Here is a 23,276-nt window from a genome sequence, read left to right on the forward strand (position 1 = left end):
GATGAGAAAGTCGATAGCCTGCTTCAGGCATCCGACAAAACCCGATTGATTGTTGAGTTTTCCCGTATTCTTAATGCCGATTAAGTCGTCCTTGTTGACATTATAATTATAATATACTGCACGATATGGTGATCAGTTATTAACTTTATGTAGGCAATAGCAAAATTTACTCTTCATTCCCTCTTGGGAATAAATGCATGATGTTGTAACTCAATCATTTTCGCTATATTTGAGTTCTATCTTCTGAGCATTACTTCTATCTTATAGCCTTCATCCTCAGTACAAAATGTTGGCCAGTTAGCTGTGGATTTACTGATTTCTACCATGGACTGTCAACTGATTGGGTATTGGCATCATTCTTGTTTATTACCTGTGGTTGGCCATGATACATCCTGTAATCAGCAAGATAATAAGAATTGCCATAACCAGTTACTAACGCCTTCCCAAGGTAAATCAATTCAATTATGCATTACAGATTGTTTGAGAAGGAAAAATATATGAACGTATAATGCGATTGATACAGGCCAACTTTCAGTTATACGAGTATCAGCAGGGATTCTAGCATCAGTATACATTGTATACCATTTTAGCTAACTGTGTATCTCGGTAAATACTCGTATAAGTTGAATGAAATCAAGTTGCTTTATTAAATAGATTTTATTTGCGTGCAATAGCTGCAATCACGGAAAACACTATCATAAGTAGAATAAACCAAATAATAAATGCCTTAAGCACCGGGATTAACTGTGTCATTCATATAGCACATAGTAAAGATTAAAACTAATTAAGTACCGTATATCGTACAAGTATTGCGAGGTGATGATGCAGCGCTGCTTTTAATTCGTGGTACTGTTGGATCTTGTATGATCTATTGTAACATACGGCTATATATTAAATTTACCTACTATATTATAACGTGTTTACTAATTATAATATGTCTACTCTGTTCTTATCCATTTCCATAGTTTACATGTCTCGTACGCAAAAATATGTGTTTATGCAAATTCGCTCTCCAGTTATTTCGGTAAGTTTATTAATTATATGCGTCACATGGATGATCTCTATATTATTATTACAGTAACGTATAAAGAGAGAAATATTCACTAGATTTCGTATAGTATTGTACAATATTCAATATTGATGATGTCGTATGAATTAAAGAGGTGAAGTTAATACATCATGTTAGATGGATACGAATCCATTTTAAGACATATATTTTAAGATCTAAATGGTCCTCGTTACGAAGTAACATTATCTTGGTGTCGGGGTTGTGTAATTTTACATTTGTGGCAAATGATGCTGTAGAATGTGTTGATATATGTTGGAAAGGTAATTTCAATAATTATGTCAAGAAATTAATTTTGGTGTACAAAACAAATTTTAGGGTGGTGCCGCGACATTTTGTGCTGACCTTGTAAAGTGGATTAGTCAGAAGGGTTTCCATCGCGTTGTTCTTGCTACGAGCTGTTACATTCACGAAAAAATTAACACCAGTATAGGAAGGTTTGATAACCCTGTAACTTCATATATGAACACGATACTTTGTTCCAAAGAGTAGATAAAATTCAGACTAGTCATATTTGAAGCCTTTTTAAATTTGCGCGTATGTTACTGACAATATTGATAAAAATTTAAAAGATATTTCTGGGCGTGGAATACTTAAGTAGGTTACAATGTTTCTTTACAGTGGATTTAGATATTTGACAAGTCGTGCAGCTTGTGAATTAAGAGATCGGTTAGAGAACAATTGCTCCTGGGTAGGATTAGAAGAATGCCCATCAACTATCGGCAAGTAGAATAGAAACTATTTGATAATAGATTTCATTACTCATAAAATTATAAAATATTAACTAAAATATACTCAGTATAGTTCTAACAGTAAAATGCTTTTTCTGAGAATTTCATCCTAAATAGCTAATTTTAATATCAGATGTCTAATTTAAGTAACTTTTATATCAAAATTAGATGGTGTTGTAGATCAAAGTGATACAGTTCTTATAGCTGGCGGAGGGTTTGCTAAGAAATTTTTTCTTGAATGGTATGTTATGACGTATTGTACGCTGCCTTATAAAATTATAACATCAACCATTCAATGATTAATATTTCTCTCTTGTGATCATGCTTTCTATACTCTAGTAACAAAGAAAATATTCCTTTAATTGTAATAATATCACTATGCACCGAAGGAAATGCTATTGAGATGGCGTTGCGATTGGATTCACATCTCAATGATTGGCTACAGTTTCTACCGGTAAAAAATGATCATTTGCTATTATCTGCTAATAGTACTATAGCACTGATATACTATTGCATATGTAAAGGTTATAGCAATGTCTGTTTTTCATTTCTTGATAGCATCATCAACAACAATCTTCTGTCCATCCGGAACAAGGATTACTTGGTATGCAATGATCAGCTTGAATAATATACAATATGCGTATATTGCTAAATTTTGACACAAATATCTGTTATCGATATCGGTCGTTGCTCAATATCATATGTACGTATATTGATTGCTGTATCTTTGAATTTATAGCTCCGTGGATTATGCCGAAGTCGTGGGAAGTATTGCTAAACCGTCATGTTCCGTCCGATCTCTATTAAGGATAGTATTAGGTTAAGATAGACTGCAGACTCTTTTCTGCATGATAAAATTTGTACTATTAATATCTATATTAATGACTATATTTATATTATAAGCGAAATTTAAGTAGCATTTGCTCACGTAGACCCTGTAAATTGCTATTGTCATAAGGCATTAACTTATCTTATCTGGCTATAAATACAGCATAATAGACTACGCTATATCTATGCGTGTATGCTATAGGACTTTTGTAAGAAATAAATAGCTTGAGCAGCGCAACTTTTTAGTAAGTAGTCGATGTTAAGAATCTTTATAATTATATGGTAATTTTCGTGGACTGTTGTACAATGTTTCTGTATGTATTACTGATCTGTTGCAGCTCATTTTAATAATAAAAAGGTATTAAGTGCAATATTCTCTTCAACTAGTGAGGAATCTATATAATTCAGGACACTATTTAAACGTACCATGGCAACTGTAATTCTGAATCATTTATTAATTCGTTTCAATAATATTAGTTCAGTTAATAATACCATCTTAATAATGTGACGAGATATCGTATCAAAAATGAATTCTATACTGTTATACTTTAAATGTTGTCCTCGTAGGTATGTGATCATTTTCATTTTAAATTTTACAATAGTAATAATGTCTAAGGCCAAGTCACGCAGATTAAGTATATCCGTTTAAATTTCAAAATTAGAAGGTCAAATCAGTGTTACAGGATTTGAAGTAATAGTCTTATAGCATAAATACATGATATAAAGATATAATTTGAACTACTATATAGTATATATTATTGAAGAAAATTTGTAAATCAATCAAGATATCTGTGAAACCACATTCAATTTTCCACAGCATGCATTAGAACAACCAGAGTACTTTTCATGAAAAAGTGCAACCTTAACTAGGTACCGGAAGTACTGTACTACGCCAATATATACTTCATGATAGAATTTTTCTGATGTTAACTACTACTAGATTATTATTTCATGATGTTGGTGTTGAAGTTTAGCAGTTGACAGTTTATATTAAAATTTCCAAGAATTTTAGTAGCATCTTTCATTGATGTAAATATTGATTATATCTTCCAAGGAGCGTTTTGTGATTGTATCTTTCGATTAATTTCAGCTAAGATATACATCGATTTTTCCTTTGGAATATTTAAGCGTATTGGTTTATCCATAAGTGGATAGGACAGTTTGTTCTCTTTATAGGTTGGTATTGAATAGATAATTCTGGACTTATTTTTGGATCCCTTTGGCCTACCTCTTTTTCTTTTGTTCGTATTATAGATCAAACCATTGGAATTATTGCCTAGGTTATTATGATTGATTGACACTTTGGATGTGTTCGGTGCTTTCGAGGTATAACCTTGATTAGTTTGAATCTATGCCAAGAAAATATTAAGCCGATATTTTACTGTATTTAAATGTACAAAGGACTAAAATAATAGTACATGGATTTGTTGGTAGGGATGTACTTTTGACAAATAATGTGTAAGCATGATTGCATCGATAATAACGGTGAATTAAACATTTCAAAATACTGTATAATAATACCAAAGCCACTTACGCTGTTTGTCAGTTGTATTTTTCTTGGTCTGCCAGGTCCTCTTTTAATTCCATCCTCTACTTTTATCTTTGGTCGTTTCGTGAATGGCTTATTAGAACTTTTAACGACTTTTTCCCTTGGCTAATATTTTATTAATTGATGATGTTAAAATATGACATGGTAAAAATTATGATCAATGATATAGAGACAATATTTGTAATGTGTTACACTTACCGGTACAATTTTTTTTAGATTGTATCTCGTGGTACGCTTTCTTGTAAGTTTTTTCCTTGTTTGTATATTGTTGAGAGATCTTGTAGCGATAGCTACAGAGTAGTACACGTATATATGGTAAGTACTTAAGTTTAATGATGATTTTTATATCTATTTTATTTTATTATTCTAACAGGTAAGCATTTGAGATTGTAATAAGGACAATCAAAATAAAGATCAATACTGCTGAATGGATTCTTTTCTCAATGAATGCCTACCATTTTGTGCTTCGCTCTCTTGACGGCTTCGATTAGCTATAAAGATATAACCACACTGACATACCTTTCTTGCAATTGGCACCTATAAAATATAAGATGATCAATTTTTAGCCACGTTCTTTATTACAGGAGTTTCATAATCCATAAATAGTCTCCGTGTCCACTGCTAAAAATGTAGTGTCTTTCGACGTTCTCTGCTGATTAAATTATGGTCACCAAATTTGAGATATGCTACTGATTATTTATCATGGATGTCATCTGGAGAGCATTCGTAATAGTGTATTATCATTTTATATAAGTAAGGAAAAATTGATAATTTAATTTAAAATTCTGTTGTATGAGAGATGATTTTTTATATTTGGTAAACCCTTTATACATAATTTTAAATTGTAACAGCACTATCATAGTAATGTCAGTGTGTCATTGAAGGAGAGTTTACAGTCTACTGTATACCATCTAGCCATAGATATTTGATAACCAATTCTATTCTAATAGGAGGATTACATCATGTGCATTTGGTTTGCTTATGATTCTCTTTATAAATTGGAGTTAGCCGTAATAACGTTATGATGCATTTAAAGGATTGTCTCTACAATATCGAAATGAATGCATAATCATTTTACTAAAATTACTGTATGCGTAAATTCTCGACGTGTGAATGTAATTAAGTAATCAAAGTTATTAAATGTCCATTAAGAATAAGAATAAAGAATGAAATGCAGGACTACCGTATCTCTGTAACAAGATACTCGTATAGTAGTGTACAACTTTCAATACGTAGTCATCTTGACTATTCCAAAATGGCATTTGGATATTATTACCATCGTTATTTGCATAGGAGTGCAGAATATGAATTACTAACGTGCGCCTACTAATTAAGAATATAATCCCCAAAATCTGTTTGAATAAAAATAATAACAAGGCAATTTGGATAAGCTACTTCTTATTCAAACGCTGGATGAGGATGAATTAGTCATTTTATCCTACTTTTTAGTGGTCCTATTTTTTCTTTTAGTACAGATTACATTTAGTAAGAAAGCTTTTTCAATATTAGTATTTATGAATGAGGAGATTAGTATCTTTTCAAGACTAAATTAGTGAATGATTGAAGGTGATGAGATTAATAGTGTGATAAAATTGTGCCATTTAGATAGTCCTCTTGGTGATTGTTGAAGAATATGGATAGTAAGAAGCAACGGAATGATGTTGCTTCTTACTTTCCAATGTGAAAAAAAAAGGCTTAACCATATTGCGAAAATTTTGAATTGAAATAGAATACAATTTCACAAAATAAGTGAATATTCAGAGCGAACTGAGAGATTGCCATGATGGGTTGTACTATTTGTCATCGCTGATGCCATATTAAGATATTTTACAGAAAGAATAAATGGACGAGTAATTTTTTATTTTACCTCCTCCTGCTTGATCATTCAAGTTATGATTAGAAATCATTATGATCCATTTTATTTTTCATTTTACTCTTGTGTCAAAATGAATTTGTCGATCGTTGTTAGCTTGTAAATGATTGTTGTTGATATTGGTCGATCATATAACGCCACTTATAGCGTCCTTCTCCTCGAACTTGTATTTTATTGTATGAGTAAATATGTTGGGTGTCATTTTGAGATCGGGATCTTGAAATCAATTTGTATCAAAATTTTCAGGTATCTATTATAATAATTTACGATGAATGAAATGCATTTGTCAAAGGTAGACATCATGTCACTAGTTTGTGTCAGTAGATGTAGTCTATAAATCGTTCGGTAAAAGCGATTTATCATTAAAATTGATCATTTTTGATATTATATCATTTTTTTTTGGGGGGGGGGAAAGGATTTATCCTATAGTTGGTGTAGGTACTGCCTGTTTTCTTTTTGGACTAGCGATTTGGCTGTACTGCTTTACGCTTGTATGGATGAGAATATTATTTCAATGATTAATGATGAATTATAATTTGAATGAAAATGGATGATAGAGTTTGTATGTTAAAATAGAAGGACATTGCTATTTATGAAGAGGCAATTTCTTTTTTTTTGAAATGGACATTGGGGCCATTTGGACTTTCAACGATGGCCAAGAAATTGCAGTTTATGCCTATTGCATTTTCCCTGACATCATCTATCCTACTGTACAGACTATCCAAATTGAAGGCAAAGCAATCCGGGAAGGCGATAAAATAAAATGGATTTTCCCTGTGTGTTTTCCATCAAAGATGGCCCATTTTATAAGCGATACTCTATCCCATGGTTGGCTATTGGAGATGATGTATCTCCTTTTAAATAGGGTTGCCAATGGAAATGCCAATTCGTTGAAGGATTAGAGTAGAAGTAGTCGTCTGCGCAATCATGGACAATGACGTATTACTGTATTATTGTTATCCAAATAGTAAATAGTGATTTGGAGCTGCTAGTCTAATGAAGGATTGAATATCCAATGAGCAAGCCAAGAGGAAATTATCCAGTTGCATTAGCTCATTTTCCAGCTAGCAGTAATAGCGCTGACGCCATACTAGTTAGTTCCAATGTCCAGCCATGTTGCTCTTGTGTATTGAGCAAGAACCCTTTTTGGACGATACGATTTGCTTTCTCTGCCTCTCCTTGCTGTATATGAACAACATTTGAATCGATGATGCCTATTCCATATCTCCATATCATAATATCATTTCAAGGTTATTATTGAATCATTCTCATTTATAGAAATGAATAATTTCAATTGACTCCCTCCCTCCCCCCCCCCCAAAAAAAAGGATATGGCATCGTTTTATTCTCATTTTTCAATTAAAAGACGCCGCAATTGCAATCCTTGGACTAACCTTGCTCTGGCAATTGGGGCAACTTTTTCGAACCATTATCAGCGGATGATGGTGATTGATTGTCTGTTATACAACGTCAAAGTAGAAAGAGATCATAGAGAAGGATAGTCTAGGCTTAAGATAGTCTTATCCTTCTAGAGTGTAGAAGGATAATCTAGGCTTCCATAATCGTCCATCCCATGATGGGCCAAATCATTTTTGCTGTTGGCAACGAGCAACATCCAAAACTGCAGTTGTCCAGGTACTGCAGACCGACTAGGAAAGCCGTGGCTTGTGATAGGGTAGTGTATCCAATGAGTGATAGCGTAATACGATTGTGGCTGTATACCGGCGTCGACTACTGCAAGTCGTATGAGTCTGCACCGGCACAGTCAGAGCATGACGATGCTTGCGCTTATCATGTGCAAAATGAGCTGTCACTTAAACAAGGGTATTATTCCTACGAAATCCCTTATTGAAAAGAGGCTAATACTGACACTTTATTTTGCACATTGCTTTTCTTCCTGGATCTCTTGCAAGCAAATTGCAATTTTTTTCTAGCATTTCTCTTCTTTTCATGGCAGAAATGCCATCTTTCAAGATCAGTCTGGACTGGATTAGGATATACTGTAGACTACTCAGAGAAGTACAAGAGTACAGTAGAAGAATACGCATAGGCTTAAGCTAATTGCAATTATTTCTCTTGTCATCCATGCACAAAAATCCTTGTCTTACTCAGGGACGATTTCCTTTCAATGGCAGAAATCCTTGTCTTACTCAGGGATTTCTCTTCTTTTCATGGCAGGAATGCCATCTTTCAAGATCAGTCTGGACTGGATTAGGATATACTGTAGACTACTCAGAGAAGTACAAGAGTACAGTAGAAGAATACGCATAGGCTTAAGCAAACTGCAATTTTTTTCCTGCATTTCTCTTGTGATCCATGCACAAAATCCTTGTCTTACTCAGGGATGATCTCCTTTTAATGGCAGGAATCCTTGTCTTACTCAGGGATGATCTCCTTTTAATGGCAGGAATCCTTGTCTTACTCAGGGATGATCTCCTTTTAATGGCAGAAATCCTTGTCTTACTCAAAGATGATCTCCTTTCAATGGCAGCAATACCATCTTTCAAGATCAGTCTGGACTGGATTAGGATATACTGTAGACTACTCAGAGAAGTACAAGAGTACAGTGGAAGAATACGCATAGGCTTAAGCAAACTGCAATTTTTTTCCTGCATTTCTCTTGTGATCCATGCACAAAATCCTTGTCTTACTCAGGGATGATCTCCTTTTAATGGCAGGAATCCTTGTCTTACTCAGGGATGATCTCCTTTCAATGGCAGAAATCCTTGTCTTACTCAAAGATGATCTCCTTTCAATGGCAGCAATACCATCTTTCAAGATCAGTCTGGACTGGATTAGGATATACTGTAGACTACTCAAAGAAGAAAGTCAGAGAAGTTCAAGAGTACAGTAGAAGAATACGCATAGGCTTCTTCTCCTAGTCTATCAATGATGAAAGACTTTAGGGCTATCGTTGCAATTTGCAAACTCGGACAACTGCTTCGGCGATTAGAATAAACGACAGTCTTAGCCATTACTCCATATAATCTCTGTAGACATGGCAGATTTCTTGACTACATGATGGTCCAAAGCGTGGCCCAGCCTAAGACGACAAGCCCCAAAAAGGGCAATGAGTGGAAAGACTACTCAATAAGATGAATAAAGTACTGCGAGCTATCGTTGTTGTTGTTGTGCTAGGCTAAACTGCATCGTCCTTGAGTATCAGCGTGTATTTATGTTTCATGGTTTATATCATTCAAATCGATGAGAGCAATCAATAAAACCAAAGACTATTCAATGATGAATGCATTTACAGTTCAGTGGATAAAGCCCCAACTAGTGAGAGTGATAAACTGCAGGCTAAACTTGAAGGGTAAGTAGAACCCAAGGTTGAACTCGGTTGTAAATCCAATAGACTCCAGCTACCGATCGATGCAGTTTCTAAATGTACGTGTTGTGATCATCAAAATAGAACGAGGACTCAAAAAGATACACAACACCATTTCCACATAGCAAGTGCATTACTGCTGTCGATCGATGCCACAACAGTAACATCTAAAATTGAATACTCAGCGAAAATCAATCAATCCATCTTAAAATCATGGACAACCCATCGTTCAGTATGATCCACTGACGAAATGGATGTTGCTCGTTTGCACCCGATTGAGCGAGAGCAACGCCATCGAGGCTAAAATTCAATTACAAAGTCAAAATAAAATCAATCGTCCAATAGAATGAACTCAAAATGATTGCTATGTTGAGTATTTCCACGTAGCAAGTAGATACTGCTACTGGTTCAGTTATCATAGCCTAAAATAGAACTCGATCACCATCAATCTTGTTGATCGAGATGGGTCAACGAGGCAATGCAATCCTCATCATCATACTGCCGTACCGATTGAGCGAGAGCAAGGCTAAAATTCAATTACAAAGTCAAAATAAAATCAATCGTCCAATAGAATGAACTCAAAATGATTGCTAGGTTGAGTATTTCCACGTAGCAAGTAGATACTGCTACTGGTTCAGTTATCATAGCCTAAAATAGAACTCGATCACCATCAATCTTGTTGATCGAGATGGGTCGACGAGGCAATGCAATCCTCATCATCATACTGCTGTACCGATTGAGCGAGAGCAACACCATCGAGGCTAAAATTCAATTACCAAGTCAAAATAAAATCAATCGTCAAATTGAATAAACTCAAATGATTGCTATGTTGAGTATTTCCACGTAGCAAGTAGATACTGCTACTGGTTTAGTTATCATAGCCTAAAATAGAACTCGATCACCATCAATCCTGTTGATCGAGATGGGTCGAAAAGGCAATGCAATCCTCATCATCATACTGCTGTACCGATTGAGCGAGAGCAAGGCTAAAATTCAATTACAAAGTCAAAATAAAATCAATCGTCCAATAGAATGAACTCAAAATGATTGCTAGGTTGAGTATTTCCACGTAGCAAGTAGATACTGCTACTGGTTCAGTTATCATAGCCTAAAATAGAACTCGATCACCATCAATCCTGTTGATCGAGATGGGTCGAAAAGGCAATGCAATCCTCATCATCATACTGCTGTACCGATTGAGCGAGAGCAAGGCTAAAATTCAATTACAAAGTCAAAATAAAATCAATCGTCAAATTGAATAAACTCAAAATGATTGCTAGGTTGAGTATTTCCACGTAGCAAGTAGATACTGCTACTGGTTCAGCTATCATAGCCTAAAATAGAATGTCCATCGAAAAGGAATCTTGAAAATCGCAACTCGATCACCATCAATCATGATGATCGAGATGGGTCGACGTGGCAATGCAATCCTCATCATCATATTACTGTAGTCAATCAATGGATTAACGTGGCAGCCTACCACTGGCCTAGATAGTCATTGCTGCCGTCGAATTTGTAGATGGGATAGATAGAATATAGAAGAAGCGAGACGATGAAGAAGAAAGGGATAGAGTACAATGGAGGCACTGTAACTAAGCAACATGGCGGCTAGAGTTTGGTCTATATGACGTAGACTATTTTAAGGAGAGGTATAGCCAAGTGTATGCTAAATTAAGATGGAAGGCAGCCAATTCTTTTTGCCCTAATGTAAATAACTTACTACTATACTTTCTGAATTGCATCAGTGGCTAGAGTGGCAAGTAGAGACGGTAGCAATCGAGTAGTAGACCTACTCCAATTAGTAGCGTATAGTAACAGCTGGCTACAAGCAGTCGCGCAAGTGTAATTAAGTCTATACCGACGACGATCAAGTTCTTCATCGTTTCCGGCCACGGTTAATAGGATTGTCGAGCTTTTCCCACCACTAGGATTGGGGAGAAAAGCATTGAAGGAGGTCCTATAGGGTTTTCTTTGCCCATTTTTACTACCTATAGTCGCCATCATGAAGTTAATCAATCGCCAAAAGTGGATAGTAATTGTTTTACTTCTTGCTTGCACAAGCAATCGACGACATCATGTTCATGCAATGGATGGCCATGGCGATGATGATGCCAGCCAACAACATTCTAAAACGGTCGATAGGCACAATCAAGCAGCCGATGATAACCCTGCTGATGGTCAACATCCATTTCTATCGCATCCAATCGATCACAAGGCAAAATCGACAGCTGATTCGCAGGATAACAACAACGACGAGAAACGACTTCAACATTTACAAGGCGATAATAAGGTGGATCCACCATCCAAAAATGAGTTACCACTAGATGATAACGATATTCGAAAAGAAGTAGAAAGGAAGGAGAAGCAACCTCTAGCCGATACTAGTGTCAAACCTCATCCTCAATCCAAGGATGAGAATTCAAATGAAATGCAATCGAAAGACGAGCGATTCAAAAATGAGCAAGATAACCCTTCCAGTGATAATAAGCAGAAAACAGCCCAACAGCATGATAACCCAGTCGATCAGAAGAATGCTCATCGCCTTGATTCTAACCATGCTAGCGATAGTGATGGCCAGCAGGATCAACAGGAAGTTCAATCTCAATCCAAGGACAATCCAAAGGAACCGCAATCGAAAGACGAAGGACTAAAAAAAGTGGACCATGATAAGCCTTCCACTGATAATAATGAGAAGAAAACAGCCCAACATCATGATAACCCAGTCGATCAGAAGAATACTCATCGTCCTGATTCTAACCAAGAAAGCGATGATGATGGTCAGCGGGATCAACACAAACTTCACTCTCAATCTAAGGATAATCCAAATGGACAACAATCCAAAGACGAAGGATTAAAAAAGGTTGACCAAGATCAACCTTCCGCTGATAATAATGAGAAGAAAACAGCCCAACATCATGATAACCCAGTCGATCAGAAGAATACTCATCGTCCTGATTCTAACCAAGCGAGCGATGATGATGGTCAGCGGGATCAACACAAACTTCACTCTCAATCCAAGGATAATCCAAATGGACAACAATCCAAAGACGAAGGATTAAAAAAGGTTGACCAAGATAAATCTTCTGATGATGACCAAAAGGAAACAACCCAACATCATGAAAATCTAGTTGATAATAGTATTCGTCGCTTTAATCCTCCGCAAGCTAGAAGTGATGATGGCCAAGAGCAACAACCGAGGAAAGCCAACAACAAAATACCGCCTAGTGCCAAGGAATACACTAATACTGATACAAAGAGTAATCAAGTGAAAAAGGACAACTCCAAATCGCCACCATCTTCTATTAACGCTTTTAAGGAAGGCCATGAGTGTGGACGTGATGCTAAACGTTTTTGCTCATCCGACGATAGGAATGCTTTGTCCTTGCTTGTATGCTTACAGACTGAACCTCGAAGGAATGTAAGTATTTTCTTAAATAAACTACTATCTTGCCAACAGTATACTCTACAGATTGAATTAGCATCCATCAAAAAGGAAATCATTTCCGCTTTCCACTCATATCACATAAGTAATGCAGCCATCAGCCACGATCAGCATACCACTTGCACTAAGTAGATTGGGATACAATCGTATCGTTGTTGATGGCTTGATCATTTCACCTTCTTAAACTTTTTTGCTATATCACTAATGTAAAGGACGCGAACTCGTACAAGAGTTCAATCGAGCTATTCAAGGATAGGATAAATTCATTTTTTGCCATGCTCTATATTCTACCACTTCGCCACGGAAAATGGAGTATAGACTGATATAGCAATTGACAAAGAGATGACAAGAAATTGTGTTGGATAAAACCATATTAGATGACTTTAATCGATGTCGATAGTGCGTAATATCATAGACCTTGATCAAAATCCTATCTTTCACTAGCCAACTAACTATATTACACTAGTAGTAATACCTGTTATTCGCAAGTAAATCACTCTGCTGTACAAGGCACATCATCTTGAAAAATTTCCATTCTATCCAAAATAGAAAGTTATGTCATAATGCTGTGTAGTACAGCACAACTATTACTGCGATATATCGATCGTTTCGACGGATACACTTTTCATTTTACGCACTTAACTTATTCCGCTACCAATGTCATTGATACAAAGATCCTCTTGAATATAAACATCATCATCGACTCTTCCTTTCCAAGTAGTAACAATTACGGTACATTATATAATCGTAAAATAATTCCATTTGTATCTTCAATTTTCATGACAGTAGTAGACAATACAATTTCTTTTCGTTGACATTTCCATCTTGTACTATTCGTGCCTTATTTTGTAAACAAGAAGATCGAATTGAAATAATTATGAATGATTACAGTCTATCGCTTGGATACTGCAAACTGTGCACTACTCCCCCCATCTTTTTCAATATAGTTACGGTACATTCATTATACGATCACGCAATAATTGACTAGTATCGTCAATTTTCATTTTTTTTTTACCAACAATTTCTTTTCCTTCACCTTTTTATCATGTACTACTTAGGAGTAAATTCTATTGTACATTGAAGAATAGGATGAATGAATTTATTAATGATGATAGTCTACTACTTGTACTTTTTTAACAATAAATTACGCAACATTATGGCTATATCATTATGGGATAGCTTCGCTAGTATAGTCAACTTTCATTTCCATTACCAATTCCTTCTCGTTGATATTTCAATCTTGATGCCGATCGCTATCTTGTAGTGCTCATGTTTTAGTTGGAAAAGAAGAATACAAAGTGTAAACGATGATCGCTAATCACTAGGATACGATGAGAAGGAGCAATGGATCGTATACCCGAGCAATGTTCTCGCTTTTGACGTTGATGTGCACCAATTTCATCGACGCTTAAGATATTATGTTTACTAGGATAGTAATCACGATTATACTGTAAGGAAGCCTATCCACATGAACTACTAAAAATTTCTAGTAGTCTATGCTATGCATACCTTGAGATCTTTAAAGTAGCTCTTACTACAATTTCTTTCCATTGAAAAGGAGCAACAGATCATAGACTCGAGCGATATTCTAACGTTTGGCTTGATGTATATCAATATCATTGACACTGTGGATATCGCGTCTGTTAATGACTGGATTTATCGCATCGATTTTCGTCATGATCATGTCGTAAATTCTAAATCATAGCATGCAATTAAGTTGGTAGGCTAGTTTTGTAATATCCATTTCCATTTATTCAACAACATGCTACAATAGTTAGAATTTCAACCTACGCTCTATGAAGATATCATCAGTGCACACTTTTTATAGAGTGGTTATTAACTACAATAAATTCTGTAGCCTTGGATTACTTCAATAGTTCTAATTCATAGATCCACCTGTCGTATCCTTGTAATGAGTAACGATTGAAGTAAAATGTATTACTTGCATACACAAATGATCACAGTTTTACAGATACGTCGACAATTACAGCAGTATATCAGTTTTAAATAATCGATAATTCGTTATAACATCTGTTATGTATGTATCTATGTTATTCATTCACACGATAGTTATTCCGGGAGCAGCTAGTCAAAATTAATCTTTTTATTTATCAATAACCTGTGCTTATATGCTTTCACTAATAGCACAACATGCCATCATATTACGCGAACTTCACTAGCTAAATTTAGGGCGATGATGTAGGCTATCTTACACAACTATATGAAGAGTTACAAACGATTACATATTAATATTAAATCTTACATACTCATCTAATTTACTTTATAATTGTCATTACTTATTTTTACAATACCGTACATATCAGCATCCATCCTATTGTACATTATACATAAATTATTTTGGATGGCACATCGGTATTCAACAACAACGAGTTCCTGTCTAATGAAATACTAGGAAATAGTATAATATTTTAAATTACTCTGTAATTGATTAATACCAGGAATACATTTTACGATAGAGCATCCAACAGTTCATGATTCAACTTTGAGAAATGTTTTATCTTTTTATTCCAATAGGGTCAAAAACTTTCTTCAGCTTGCCAAAAAGTAGGTCCTTCATTCACTATTAATTTGATATAATCATTAAAAAGTATGTAATACTATTGAAATCTTTGTTCTATAGAAATTATGGCAATATAAATTGACGTTAACAGAAGATCAACGTTTCGATCATGCAGTCACTGCAGCTTGTTCAGCTGCAATAAAAGTAAGTTAGATAAAAGTAAAGATTAATAACGTCGTATGCTAACACATTAACTGATCACTGTTCAAGCAGTTATGATACATTCTATATAGATATGGTGCAGTAAAAATATTAGCAGGCTATAAAACTATACTAAATGTGAACTATTATTAGCGTTATAACATTCTCATCTCTGTTACTGTATTTCTCTGCTAAAAATTGCCGGTTACTTCTGCTTTATACGGATCGAAAGTTTTTCACGATTATATTTATCTTGCACGACTGACGGTATCGTCATTTTTTCGGCTTACTGAAATTTCTACATTGCTAATTCTACTTTTAATATATTTAGACAACCAATTGCGATAAAGATCACAGGTCTAAGGGTAACACTATTGGGTGCCTACTCCAAAATCGACTAAAAATCAACAATTATATGTGTATTCAGTTATTATTAAAATTACGAATGATTATCTTCACCAATTACAAATTCGTAAAGCCACTATTTAACGCATGCCGAGAGGATATGGGCACCACTGGATGTGGTAGTAACGAAGTTGTTGATAGTTTTGTAAGTCAACGTTTTTTTAGTCTGTCTTTTTAAATTTCATTTGAAAATAGCACCTAATCAATATACCACATTCAACATGTTAATATTAGGGTGCAGTATCAAAAGGGGCAGTTATTAAATGTTTGCAAGATAAGAACCAACAGCTATCGAAATCTTGTCGTGAAAGTGTCTTTAATGTCTCGGAATCTCAAGCTGAAGATTTTCGCCTCGATCGTGCATTTTATTCCGCCTGCTATCAGGATAAAAATAAGTTCTGCCGTAATGTACCTCCTGGTAAAGGTCAAGTGTACAAGTGCTTGATGCAAAATCAAAACGATCCCCTAATGTCGGAAGAGGTATTGCTCGCATATACTGACGTAATCTTGACCGATGATAATCGATTAATTGTAATATACCAACTTTCTACAACTATGCATGATCATCAATCTATGTAGATAATACCTTCAAATGTTTGAATATTAAGAATAAATATACAGTAATTACAGCTAACTATTGGATACTTTAGACGAAAAATAATTCCCATACTGTATGTCGGCTATTTAAATCAATTGCATTTTAACTACTTTTAATACAAATGTTTAATGATATCAACTACTTATAGTGTAAAGCACAATTACGACGACGTGAAAGATTGGCGGCCTTAGATTATCGAGTGAGTATGAAGTATTGACGGATACCACGTTTTAATAGTTGTAAACTTTGCTAACAACTTAGAATCGTCTTACACTATAAAATAATGATATTATTGTGTTAATGTAATATTTCTATTTTTTACCTAAGGTTTTATATAGCTTCGCTTCTTCATGCCGTAATGATATTACAACACACAAATGCCATGTACATTTAACAAAGGAAGATGTAAAACCAAACAATGAAGTAACAGTAAAAAAAGTAATTGGTTTAGGAAGAGTTATCGATTGCTTAACAAATGCATCTATTAATGGTAATATCCTAATTAAAATTATCATCAAATTTCTGATCGCAGTTTTTCAATGATAATCGCTTATTAAAAATTTCATTTTTAGGTCATCGATTAGAAGGTCAATGTAGAATTCGCGTCTTCCAAATGCGACGCTTACTTTTTTCACAATTTAGGCTATCCCTTCCTTTAGTTCAACAGTGTGGGGCAGATATAGTAGACGGATGTGACGAAAAGTCACTATCTGGTAAAGAGAATACTCTCACTTGTTTACTGAAAATAGCTCCTTTAGGAAAGTTGAGACCAGAATGTCTACGAGAGGTAAATACCTATGGAAGCATCGATAAAAGATGTCTGTCCTAATAATATTCTCTGAGCTATATGAGGTCAAAATGTTGGGTTATAACCTTTTGAAAATTGGTGCAACTTTAAAAATAGGTTAGCCGATTTATGAAGAAAACCAATTTGATAGGGGACTATCGCGTCAGCAATGATCTATTTGCTGCTTGTCAGCCAATAGCTGATGTTGCATGCAAAGAAATTGTTGACTACAGAAGGTAGAGTGTACTGTACATTGAGGCGTAGACTATCGATCATCTATACTTAGTGATTGCATAGAAAAATAAAAACGAATTCTTTTTCCATTAAAATATGTATAGGAAACTGACATGCTTGATGGAGAAGAGAAATTCCAATATTATGACAGCTGATTGTCGTGACCATTTGCACTACATTTTATTTTTTATTTCAAGAGATATGAGGTGAAGTAACTGAAATTCTTGAATACTGTACAATCTGTATAACTTAAAGATTTATATTGTAAATCAATTTTGTAAGTAAGTTAGTGAAGCAGAAAAATTGATATCTGTATTTCGTAGGGTTGATCGACTACTGTTTCGCGTATGTTCGGCGCCTGTACAACAATGCGGTTATTCCCTTCGTAAAAATTCTGATAGGATATTTTCTAGCCTGACATTTAGCTGCTTGTATAAGCAAATATTACATCCGGAAAAAAGCAAAGTAAATAGTAAAATATTCAGGAAACAATTTTAACTCTCAAGTTAAACAGCAAATTACTTAGTAATATTCCATCTCATATTGCAGAATATTTCGAACGTTTGTAGTTCAATGGTTAAAAAAATTATGGTTCAGAGAGGAGATGATGTTGATTTACACCCTGAAATTCAGAATGCATGTCTTTCGGATTTAGGAAAGTTCTGTTTAAATAAAGTTAAACATGGGCAGGTATAGCGAGCAGATGTTTTTAGATATAGCTTATTGTATCCGTTAAATGTAACTTATATGCAATTAAAATGTACTTAAAAATTGATAATCTTAAAAATCTAGGAAATAAAATGTCTTCAAACTAATCTTAAAAGCCTATCTAGCCAATGTCGTCGCTCAATAGGAAATTTTACTGTTTTAGAATCTGAGGTAAAATTACCGCAAAGAAGGGTATTTCATTTTACTTTGATCTAGCAATATGGTTATTTTTTATTGTGTGATCATTCTGCTATCTTGATATTTTTACTTTTAATGTGACGATAAAATCAAGTTTCACATTGTAACTGCCTTTCTCATTATTGACAGGATATTAGACTCAATGAAAATTTGTATCGTACTTGCCTTCCTGCTGTCAAAAGATATTGTTCGGTTTGCTGATATATTGCAGTAATAAATAATTTCCTCTGTTCTAGTACTAATTTTAACATTTCGAAACGTTTTAAATAATCTCGGTATTAAAAATAAATTTTATACCTTGCTTTACTAAAAATTATTCACATGATTATCGTAATCCGGTAAAATATCTTATACCATATCTAAATCGTTAACTTTTATATGTTGTAGGATGTAAAGAGGGCGCCTGGTAACATACTACGTTGCCTTATTAATAATAAGAATCAAGTCAATATGGAGAAGGAATGTAGGGTTGAAATTGAAGATTTTCAACAAGTATATGCTGAAAAAGTGACTTATATTATTATACAAATTTGAATAGCTTATCCTAAAGACCTTTAATCAACGTTAACAGGTTCGATTAAAGGATTTTAGATTTTCTGTGAGATTAAAAAGTTATTGCAAAACTGAAATCGAAGAGAATTGTCAAGGCATGAAATCAAGGTTATTAGCACATATTAGTAATTTTGTGAGCTACTTTAATTCATGAAGCTTTCAATGTCTATAAATAGGAGTGATATATTAACATGCTTGGGGAAGCTATATTCAAAAGGTAAAAGGAATAGCAAGAAACTGTCTAAAAAGTGCCGAGGACATTTGCATTCTGAATATTTCCAGCGGGTACTTGATTAATAGATTTGTTATTACAATTATCATCTTTAGTGTAAACTTTACGGCGAATAGTGAAACTATTTGTAATTCTAATCTTCATTACTTTAAAGTCAGAAGATATCCGTTTAGATCCAGAGTTGTATCGCAGCTGCAAGAACGATATCACACGATTCTGTGCTTCTGTGCAATACGGCGGTGCCGAAGTACGTATTAATTATTAAATTTATTATTAATCCGTACTTTTATTATAAAATATGCTATTTATGTGAATACACGTACAGGTGGAGCAGAGCATACTCAAATATTCAATTTTATGCTATACCACTTAAATATTATCAGGTTTTCGAATGCTTAAGACAAAATGACTTACATCTTTCAACCAGCTGTAAGAACCTATTGCGTAAACGTGAGGTATATGTTCTGTACAAGACAAAATATAGACCTGAATAGGAATCTGGATAAAGTACATAATGTGGTAATATTATAGTTGTTGTCACTTGTCGGTGACATCTAGTACTGTACAGCCGTTGGGATCTCGAAAGCTCCGTTTAGAGTCGCAAACGTGCTACCCACCGGCTACTTTACAGTACAGTTTACACAGCAAAGTGCTCGTTGGTAGTCCTGGTGAATCTAGATTTTGTACATTTTTGTAGAATTCTATATGGTGTGCTTGTGCAAGATTTAATAATTTGATGTAGTGAATTTGCAATGCAATAAACAATTTTATGTTCAAATTGCATTACTTTCAGGTGTTAGAAATCAAACAGCCAAAGATTGATTACTTCCTAATAACGAATTGTAAGCTAGTTATCATGGTAAGATCAACTAATTTACCTCAATGTACTTGTTGTTTTTGAGCTAGAGCTAATTTATATGATTAAATCAAAAGAAATTCTGTAAAGGAGTTCAAAGCGGTCCATCCATGTTGCAATGTTTGATTCAGAATAAAGATAATTCCGTAGTAAATGACAGGTAAACTATGACAAGATTCATAATTTATAAACTAAATCATTATACTAATCATTTTCGGACATGATAGGTGTAGAGCTGCAATAAAGCGCAGACAGATCATTGTATATGAGGGTATGCATTTATTTTTAATTCTTGAATAATTTTTAAACTATCATCCCATTCGAAGGGAGAAAACCTTTATTCAGCGTTTATCAATTCCTTTATCAGATTATAACCTGATTCCCGTACTAAAGACCATGTGCGATAAGGATGTCAAACTTCATTGCAGGAAAAATCACCCATCTAAAGGCTTGGCACCAATTATTAGCTGTCTTAGGAAACTTCTTTTAAAACATGTTAGAGAACCGTACAGATCAATGGTATAATTAGATTATGTCCACTAATATTATTCTATTATTTATTTTTATCGTGTAGAAACTTTCCGGCGATTGCTCTACTGCAGTTAGACATTTAGAGGAGGCACAAGCTAAAGAATTTCAACTTGATCCCAATCTTCGAGCTATGTGTTACGTCGAGGTTATTAAAACTTGACAATCTATTGCTTAGTTTTTAGTTGCAAATCTGTAAAAATTTGCAACTACTTATTTGCTTTAGGTTTCAACTTTCTGTCCGGGTACTAGACCAAACGAAATTAATATTTGCTTGAAGAGAAACTTTGGACTCATAAAAAATCATAATTGCAGCTTGGTAATTTACGGATACATACATTTCCTATGTTAAATGCGTACAAGCTAGGATGTCTCGTAAAATTCTGAAATCTATGCTATTATTTTATCATTGTAATTAAGGAAATTATCCGAATTGTTGCCGAAGAAGCTGAGGACATCAAAGCTGATCCAGATTTATATAGCAAATGTCTTTATGATATCAAAAGACATTGTATAGATGAACTTGAGATAAACTCGCAAGGTATTAAATAAAGTTGTGAAAGCTTTCAGTTTTCTCATATGCATCAACGTAGTTTATCAAACTTTTGATTTTATGCTTTTTAAATAAATCTTTCACTGTATTATTTCATTAATGCAGTGTTGGCATGTCTATGGAAAGCAAATAAAAGTCGAAAAAAATTCGATCTTCAATGCAAGGCTGAGCTGGAAAAGAAAGCCAAACAATTATCAGAAATGAAAGAGGTGACCTAAATAATTGCCTTCGTTATTGTATTAGATGTTTAAATACGTTGTAGACTTAATCTATGTATGGCATAAGTTTTGTATGCTGTACAAAATATACTATCAGAACTAATATTCTACGTACAACATCATTTTCAATCATTTATTTTAGGAAATATCGAAGGGCGAATATCAACAGCTAAATAATCTTGGTGATGTCGTAGGAGCTATTACTGAATCAGAATCGAAAAACTATTTAATTTTTGTTTTCTGTGGAATTATTTTGGCGATTTTTGTGGGAGGTCTTCTATTTGGGCGTATTAGTAAGCGTTTACCTCGGGCTCAAAAGAATGAGTAGAATTATTCGTTATTGGTAAATCATGACTCTCGCTCAATATTAACAATTCTTTTATCAAATCCATACGATACACTGTGTACGTGCTCAGTTTTTTCATCAAGCACTCCATATTGTTATAGTATAAAGAAAATTTTAAATGCAGTGATTATAATGATTTACCGCAGTCTCGCCAATTAACTGATAATATCGACGTTAATGTACTGTAAAGTTTACCTTCTATATATATACTACCAATTATAGCGTTGGCAAAGTATTAAATGTAGGTAAAGCAATATGAATTAACTGTACGTATGCTTAGCCTGAGCGTTGCTACGGCAGACACGCTTATGTAAATTTTAACGATTGTATTCATATGCAATAAAATCTACCTTTTGCAGGTCCTTCCTTGTAGCCAAGCGTCGTTTATTTGCCCATTTAATTCAATTTGAAGGCTCTTCTTTATGCTGTATTCAAATATATCTTGTATACCGTATAAATCAGTGTATGATAGATACGTTGATGCCTGAAGCTCTGTAATGATAATTATTAGTATATTAATTATGCATGTTCTGTAGACTAACAAGTCGAACTTGTATAGGTATAGATTACATAATTACAATGTATTTATGGATACAGATAGCTTGCTGAGATTGTATACTTTGGTCAGCCATCATGATAAGGGAAAATTAATACTTACCATAGTACTTACATTTACTGTTTTAGTCAGAACTTACTTGTTAATGTGACTCATTGATAATCGTACTGTATTCCGGTTGCGAGATACGTATGTCCACTTGCATAGTATAGTTGGAGGCGTTAATGCACCAAATGATAAACAGTGCTAGCATATTGATGTCGTTGTACAGCATTCTTCACCTTCTTCTTCTGTACTCTTTTCGCGTTACCTTAAATATCGTCTCTTTGCTGGTTATGATATCCTTGAGTGGCTGTTAGTCTTGAATAAAGGGTTTGTATCCATATCTAAGTGATATTAAACAGAAATCCTTGTAATAATGGAGAGTATTAATGATGCACTAGTCAATCCATAACTACTAACTCTGTATAACTATTGCGTAGAACACACTCAAAAATTTCTTCTACATATACTCTAAAAAAGTAGCTCTACGCTATTGCCTTTTGTTGATATTGCACACACCGTATCGTAGCTGACTGATGTAAATTAAAACCTTTATAAATAATTGCCATTGCTTGGCTAATGCATACATTGATCATAGGCGTGTAACTGCATCACAACCACTAATTTGTGTATAAACATTATTTCCAAGTATTTAAAGAGTATCAAGATTTATTTAAGGTGTATTGTATTGCTTTGCCGTCCTTCATGTAGGCGTACAGTATCATCGGAGTATGCTTTATTAATTAATTAATTAATATATGCAGGTAACTCCGTAGCAGTCAGTCATTTCTACATTGCATAAAACATAGGGTAAAGATTTGTTTTAGGTGGAGTATGTATAGCAATACTTTTTTCTTCCCTCTATATAGTACCATTGCATTACTTTATGTATTAATAATTATTTTTTTACCATTTATACCAACT

General features: G+C 34.2%; 2 protein-coding genes across 2 annotated transcripts; one reads left to right on the top strand and one right to left on the bottom strand.

The window, feature by feature from the left end:
- Window positions 1-324: 324 nt before the first annotated feature.
- Window positions 325-2,604, top strand: TRIADDRAFT_55546 (uncharacterized protein; the record flags this gene model as incomplete). Its single annotated transcript, XM_002111446.1, has 7 exons — window positions 325-448; window positions 966-1,024; window positions 1,385-1,503; window positions 1,688-1,792; window positions 2,137-2,251; window positions 2,356-2,401; window positions 2,537-2,604. 7 exons carry the CDS (start codon window positions 325-327, stop codon window positions 2,602-2,604), a joined length of 636 nt encoding a protein of 211 aa, XP_002111482.1.
- Window positions 2,605-3,665: 1,061 nt separating this feature from the next.
- On the bottom strand, window positions 3,666-6,081 carry TRIADDRAFT_55547 (uncharacterized protein; the record flags this gene model as incomplete). The annotated part of the gene is made up of 5 exons (XM_002111940.1): window positions 3,666-3,974; window positions 4,160-4,279; window positions 4,373-4,464; window positions 4,694-4,711; window positions 6,042-6,081. The coding sequence occupies 5 exons, from the start codon at window positions 6,079-6,081 to the stop codon at window positions 3,666-3,668; spliced, it is 579 nt and encodes a 192-aa protein (XP_002111976.1).
- Between the last annotated feature and the right edge of the window lie 17,195 nt (window positions 6,082-23,276).

This window comes from Trichoplax adhaerens, genomic scaffold, assembly GCF_000150275.1.
Source record: "Trichoplax adhaerens TRIADscaffold_4 genomic scaffold, whole genome shotgun sequence".
Lineage (NCBI taxonomy): Eukaryota > Metazoa > Placozoa > Uniplacotomia > Trichoplacea > Trichoplacidae > Trichoplax > Trichoplax adhaerens.